Source organism: Notolabrus celidotus, chromosome 16, assembly GCF_009762535.1.
Source record: "Notolabrus celidotus isolate fNotCel1 chromosome 16, fNotCel1.pri, whole genome shotgun sequence".
Taxonomy (NCBI): Eukaryota; Metazoa; Chordata; class Actinopteri; order Labriformes; family Labridae; genus Notolabrus; species Notolabrus celidotus.
In genome coordinates this window covers 29,228,065-29,235,276 of record NC_048287.1, presented here as the reverse complement: position 1 = coordinate 29,235,276, position 7,212 = coordinate 29,228,065, and the positions used below count along the sequence as shown (strand labels likewise).

Sequence of the window (7,212 nt, the reverse complement as noted above, 5' to 3'; positions counted from 1 at the left end):
ATGCTAGTGACTCTAATCTAAGACCAGCCTGTCCACCTCTATGACCTTGAATTTCATTGGCTGCCGCAGATCAAAGCGTGGGAAGAGGCAGAGATGGACAAGCCGATGGAAATCGATGAGATACGAGTGGACCCTTCCCCTTTCCAGCTGGTGGAGAGAACATCATTACACAAGGTTGGTACGGTAAAACAAAGATAAAGAGCCCCGCAGAGGTCGGGTGTGTAAATCACAGCTTGCCTTGCTCTCCTTCTGTTATTTGACTTATTATGAAGTTTAGATGGAGGGCTGGGACACCAGGCACATCTTTAATCAGAGGTAGGCTGCAGCATGAATTGTAGAGGGATAGAGTAGAGCACACGTCACACTCAGAGCTGTAGTTAAGCTTTTAAAAAGTCTCCAGCTGCTCACAGAAAATATTAAAGTGACCTTAAGCTCATTCACAGTAACAGTTACTTATTAGCCTGAGCTATTTCTAACCCATTCAACAATGTGATATTTGAATATTACTTCATTTGAAAAGAAAATTGCTCAAGAAAGCATAAAAGATTTCAAAGAAAGTGAGGAAATGTTGTCATTTTCTTCCATGTGGGGTTCATTACTTCTTAATTTGCATGAAATGACTTGAACAGGTCGCCTGCAGCACTTTCTCTTTGGACAGAAGTTGTGTTTTTTTCTTATTCCAGGATAATAAGCGTGGAAATGGAGCCGCCTAGCACCTCCAGTAGTTGTCAAGCCTTTTGTTGAATCTCCCACACTGGGCTCTTTCAGTTGTTTACTTCTATAATGGTTCATTGACAGACTGTGGGTTACCTTGACAGTGTGGAGAGAGGATGGTGGCACATTATAAACACTCACGTCTTGCTTTTCTCTCGCAGTGATTTCAGACTAGATGCAGAAAACAGCAGCTGTTAGTTTTGGACTGAAGAACAGGTTGGAGGGAAGGAAGTCGTTATTTGTTTGAGTGCATAGATAAATCATGAGTTTCTAAATTCAAGAGAGGTAAATGAAACAAGCTGAACAACCCTACATACATCTTTGTCAAAAGATCTCAAGATAATCAGATATGTATAGAATAAGGATGTGAATTTCAAGTATTTTCCGTGATTGATTTTGGAAATGTTAACAATCAATTATTGATTAATCATTTAAAAGAATGTAAACGTTCTCCATGTCAAAATCAATGCCAAATGCGTTTTTTCCCTGAATATAATTTTCCTTCACAACACAATGTATATAACTGACAGTATTGAGTAGCTACGGATCGTATTGAGGAGTTCAAAATGTTAAACATGCTGAACATCAATGTGTGGAGCAGGCTCATAATCTCCGCAGACACACAGTCATAAAAGTGAAGGCTCAGACTTCAACAAGGGAACTGAACAGAAACATATTTCAGACTCACAGTGTCCAGTTTTCTGTCTACTTGTTCTTATAGAGAAACATAAGCATATAAACGCGGTCAGGTGTCAGCCGGGAGCGCACCCAGGTCATAATCAGTTCGGCGTTGGAAACAAAAAAGCGCTCATGGAGACCTGTCACTCAGCCGCAGCTCCCAGCTGAGCGTCTCCGCCGTGCGCAACACCTTCAGTCAGCTGATTCACATCGAAACATGCTTTAAACTTAAAACACCTCCCTGATAGCTGAACCAAATATGAGACCACATGATGTTTGTGATGTCCACGTGATAGAAAATCGAAACAAAGAAATGTGTTCGAGTAAGTTCTTCACAAAAAATTAATCAATACTTGATTTATTGTTGACATCCCTAGTATAGAAACCTGAAGCGTGTAAACAGGTTGCTCCAAAGCTGGTTGGTTTATTTTGTCACTGATGTAATTTCATTCTCATGCTAATATCTGGAATATGCTGCTCATTCAAGTACAAAAGGGACTTTGAATTGAAAGAGTGCTGATGCATACAAAGAGCGAATCCAAAGTGTGACCTTAGTCTGGATATGAACAGAATAATTAGAGCAGAGAAACACACCCAGTGACTCTTTCCTCCTGTGGTTCATGTGGAGCCTTGAGACAGTCAGCCTTCATCTCTCTGTCTCTGTGACACTGTGTCCAGACAGAGCTGGATTCACAGGCGGATGTTAAAAGCCTTTTTTTTTTTTTTTTAATCTGAGAAAGAGAAAAGTTTGTCATGATGTGACCACTGGCCTTTTCTCACTCCACAGACCCACACGCTGTTCTCACTGCTGGGGCTGAGTCATGCCTATGTGACCAGTATCGGTAAACTGGTGGGAGTGGTGGCACTGAAAGAGGTAAGAGCTTCTTTCTGCTCATGCTCAGGCTTTTTTGTTTTGTTGTTTCTAAAGTGATTGTGTCTGAGGAGGTCGACTGTAAAGATGTAATTAAATTCTTATTGATCTGCTCGTGTCAGAAAAAGTCCTCCTCCTTTTTAGAAGTCTTCTCTTGATAGTCTTGACTTTGGGAGGGAATTAAAAACCTGATTTGCTGAGTCTCATGAAGTGTTGAGAATTCTGTATGTGTATTTAGTCAGCAAAATCAATATTCTCTTTGTGTTTCAGCCTTTCTTTGACTTCACTCCTTCTCTCTTTACTGGTTTGACTCTGTCTCCTCCTCTTAGTTTTCTCTCTGTCACTCTTTGCCAACACTCTTGTTATGCTCCTCCCCTTCCTCTCTTAATACTCTTTTGTCTTCCTCTTCTCTTCTTTCTGCTTCTCTTGTTCCCTATCCTTGTTTTCTTTTTCTACACCTCCGTCCTTCTTCTATTTCTCTGTTCAACCACTCTATCTTTTCATCCTTCCCTTCCTCCAGCTCCAGAAAGCCATCGAGGGCTCCACGCGCTCCGGCGTCAGGCTCCGTCCTCCTCTAGCAAGCCTGCGAGAAATCATCAACCACAACTCAGTCTCTAAAGCGCCGCCTTCCTCTCCCACCGCTCCTTCTCCTCCAACCTCAATCTCCTCTCCCTCTGCTCCTCCTTCTCCTCAGCCTCCTCCTCCTCCTCACCTCCACCATCAGCATCATCAGCCGGAGGGGGAAACAGAGGTGAGGATTGAGGGTGTGAAGAGGGAGGCGGAGGAGGAGAGCAGCAGTGGCGGTGCGGGAAGCGGTGCTAGCTCCACCTCCTCTACTCCTCCCCCTGTACCTTCTTCCTCCACTCTTCCTCCTCCTTCTCCTTCCATACCTCTCTCCACACTGACGGCCCTGCAGGGACTCCTTGAGGTGGATGAAGACAGTGATGATGAGCCGATGGTTTAGATTAGAGGAGAGTGATGGTTCTGTTTTTTATAATGAAAAACTTTTATAATGGTGTGAGTGTTTTTCTCTGTTCTTAATTTGTTGCTCATTGACCTCGTTTTGTCGCCTTGTAGGCAGAGGAAAGTTTCATAGCTTAGCTTGAAGTAGCTTCAAGCTAACACAAAGTTAAAATAGATTTAATCTATAGTTTTATTTTGAAGATCGCTCCCTCACTGATTCTTTTTGCTCATTTCACCCACCTTTTATTCAGTTCCCTGACATCTCTGTCCATCCTTACGAGCCCTCAACATGAATGTTTTTGAGTCCTGCCCTTCTTCATTTATCCACAGCTTGTTCTTCATGCTCAAGGGTTCAACCCTGTGTGGTTTTGTCCCACAACTGGAGCTGCTGCTGCTTCTAATCTTATGTTAACAGTTGACTCTTTCCTCCAAGATTTTTTGTGAATAGGAAAATAGCGTCTTAAAAGCATTGAGGCGAATATTACAACCCAGACTTAAAACTTCAACCCTGAAAAAGAATCAGAGCAAACCTCATTGTATTAGAAGCACTTTAAATACCTTTTTTTGTCATCTGAAAAGTTAGCCTTTACACAAGTGTGTTCATTACACCAGTGTAAAATGCAGAGAGAGGTGTTCTGTTGCAATTTGGTATTTAACCCAGAAGATACAAGTGACTACTTCAAAACGGAGAGCATGCTGCATCCATAGCACGGCAGACCAGTCTAGTGGTGCCACTTTTTGATCCTTTTCTCCCTCAGTCATTCACAAAGATGCATTCTAAGAAAACCTTATGGAGGTCTGATTAAAAAGACTCCTCCATTTAATTTATCATCCATCAAAGCTACCATCAGCTGTGCTCAACTACTGTACAAGTAGCTGGAAATGGCACACAATGGGAGTCTTCATGCAGGAACCATAGACTGTATAAATAATGGAAGTAGTATTGTTCTCAAAAACAGACTGTGTCTTATACACCAGTTTGATTTATATCCCTGATTCTACAGTGAATTCCTTATCAGAGGCTTTTGGGAGCATGATAACCGCTCTGTTAGTTTGTCTTGATCCATGTGTTGATGTAATGATCCAGGATCATCAATGCAAAGTGGACATTTAGAGAAACTGAGGGATCTTTTGTATTCATTACTGTGGTGCACCCAGTGTACTCACTGAACCCAGCACAGTATTTCTTCATTACCTCATCGTTTATTTGTCTCTTTTTTTTTAAAAAGAGTTTTATCAGATGAGAGCAGGAGCTATTGATTCTTTTTTTTTTTCACTGGCTACAGAGCGTCTGGATAACAGTAGACTAATGGAGCTGCTCGGTCCGCCGTGGAAGATTGGCCAAAGCCCCAAAACGACCTCCAGATTGTGTGCTGACCTTGTGGATGCAGCCTCAGAGCTCATCTCATCACGCTTAAGTTGATAGATGGTGCAGCTAAAGGCGGCTGACCACAGCCCAACACCCACTGCAGATTTTTTTTTTTTTTACACCATCATCCAAACAAGGACACCTTCTAGATTTACAAAAAAAACACACAATGTACAACACAGAAGCTGCACAATCCAGACCTCCATCAGACTCTAATATTAATGATCCCCAGCACTCATGGCACTGATTGACAGCTCGTCATGTGACAGCCATATGTGAAATAAAGATGATGATGTAAGTTGACAGAGAGAGAGAGATCTATCAGCCAGTGCATTAATTAACTTAATGAATTACCTCATTAGCAAAAGTTCTTAATCTAGACATGTTAGGGTGAGATTATTTCAGGATATGAAGCTTCTCATGTGAGACTGAAATCAACAAAGTCTGATTTTTATTTCAGATGTTAAAGCCTAAGGACAACCGAGAGAATGCAGATGCCTTTTCAGTTTAGTGGAGGGGTTCCCAACGTGTGGGTCGGGACCCCCTGGGGAGACACAAATGAGGGGTCCAGAGATGTCTTCCAGAATCTAAAATTAGTACATTTTACCCAATATAGTAAAAAATATGGACAAAGAGAGTAGCTAATTGAAATAAAGCCTTAGAAATAGAAAATGTAATGAGTTTTCTGCCTTTCTTTGTCCCAGATGACTCAAAAGCATCAGTAGCAGTAGGTTAATTCATGAAAGCACAGGAAACACAGCCACATGCTCATATAGGTAGGCTAATTTTCTGCAGACCAGCTAAATGAAGCCACATTAAATCACTTTGAGGGACAGTGGGGGTCAAGAGTCTTTGGCACCTATATTTTAGGGGGTCGCGGGCTGAAAAGTTCTGGAACCCCTGTTTTTGTGAACAACTGAAAGGTGGGTGAACTTCACTCATTAATTACACGTGAAGAAGAGCAGAGAGACTCAATGAAACCAGTTCATGCACAACAGAATCCTTAATGAGTAAAGGAGTGCAGAGGTTCTGAGTTGGCTGTTATTTCTTAATTTAACACTCCAACAGGAAGCTTCTTTGATTTAGGAGCTGTTATACAACCCCAAAGTAATTAAATATGACAGCTCCCACTACCCTCCAGCATCTTAACTCACTCGGTTATTTATTTTTAGTATCTATAAAAACAAACAAAGTGTGTGGAAGCGCCTCGTCTTAAAAAGGGTTGGGGTCACAAAAGATTAAATCTTTCTTTCTTATTATTCGTACCAGATGTTGAACTTCTCTCTTTGTGGTGCACCTCTCTTGATTCATCACTCCGCTCTCTTTTATCTCCGTCTCCTGGATCCTGTTCCTCAGGTGTTTTCTTCTTAAAGTCTTTAAACCCACAGATTTCATAGAAGCTGTTTTCTTTATGTCAGTGTGAATTTAAATGTGTAGCTCTGAAGTGGTCTAAGCTCTTCTGTTTGTCTGTGGTTGTGCTTAATGTGTTCTCTTTTTTTTTATCTTTGTGGAGACTCAAATTGATCACAAAAGTTCTTAAACTGTGAAAGATGTAGCAAAATAAAGTTTTCTGTAGAGAAATGATTTAACTGGTCACCTTTTATGTGTTTGAAGTTAACTTTTCACTCCCCAGGACGGCCCTGTTTGAAAGGAAGACTAGGACAGGGGTATAGTCAGCAGAGTCTGTTTCAGAGAGATGGACCAGGAACTCATCTCAGTCAAGGTACGTCAAAATCACAGATCTCCTTCAGCTGTCACATGAGAAAGTTGGAAGAGCAAAGTCATTTTCATATATCAAAACCTTAAATTCACCTCATTTTGGCTGTATAATCCTAGAACACTAATGTTGGGTGATTTTCACTCACTGTGTTAATGTGATTTCCATTATGTTGCTGCTGTCTGAGTTGCATGGGTCCCTGGGGATAGCTTCATGCTGCTCTCTGATGTCACCCAAGACAGGCCTGTTTCCCTTCTACCATCCCTGTTTTTTTCAGGAGGCTCATGTTTGGGTGATTTTCACCCGGCGTAAGTGATTGAGAGTAAATTCTTTGTTTATCTCTCCAACAGTTATCAGTGATCCAGGGAGACCATGCTTTCACTGGATAAGGCTCATGTGTCCCAGGAATGGGTGGCCCAAAGAACAAATTCCCAGCTCCATTATTTTAAAAAAATCATTAATTATCATTAATTACTTCCAGTTACTGTTGAATAATGAAATAGAGACTTCTGCCGGCCGACAAGGTTTTATTTTCTTTGCAAGGAAAAGGTCAGTCAACACCCGAGTGGTTGGAATGAAGAAAGACCTCGAACATGGGGAAAGCTTGAACATTTATACCTGAGGACCGCCCCCTAAGGTGTGTTTCACACCCTTTGTCTGTTGCAGGTATCTGCATCAAGGCGGGGCCCATAAGGTCTGTTTCACAACCTTTCACACCCTTTGTCTGTTGTAGGTATCTGCACCAGGATGGGATTGTGTATTAATCAAGGAGGTTTCAGGGTCTAGACGTCACAATTTAAAACACAATGGGACCTGGTGTCTTGATGAGGAGACAGGAGATGGGGCGTCTCAGGCGGTTGACCACAAAGGAACCGATTTTACCATGACATTCCCTAATTT

At 41.7% G+C, this 7,212-nt stretch overlaps 1 protein-coding gene across 1 annotated transcript in view; it reads left to right on the top strand.

Annotated features, from left to right (window-relative positions):
• Positions 1-4,758, top strand: part of LOC117828551 (chloride channel protein 1-like) — a 72,641-nt gene extending 67,883 nt beyond the window's left edge. Inside the window, exons 23-25 of the mRNA XM_034705763.1 lie at positions 23-174; positions 2,180-2,266; positions 2,784-4,758. Coding sequence (XP_034561654.1) covers positions 23-174; positions 2,180-2,266; positions 2,784-3,227 — 683 coding nt within the window. The 3' untranslated portion in view covers positions 3,228-4,758. The remainder of the gene's footprint in view (positions 1-22; positions 175-2,179; positions 2,267-2,783) is intronic.
• Positions 4,759-7,212: the final 2,454 nt, after the last annotated feature.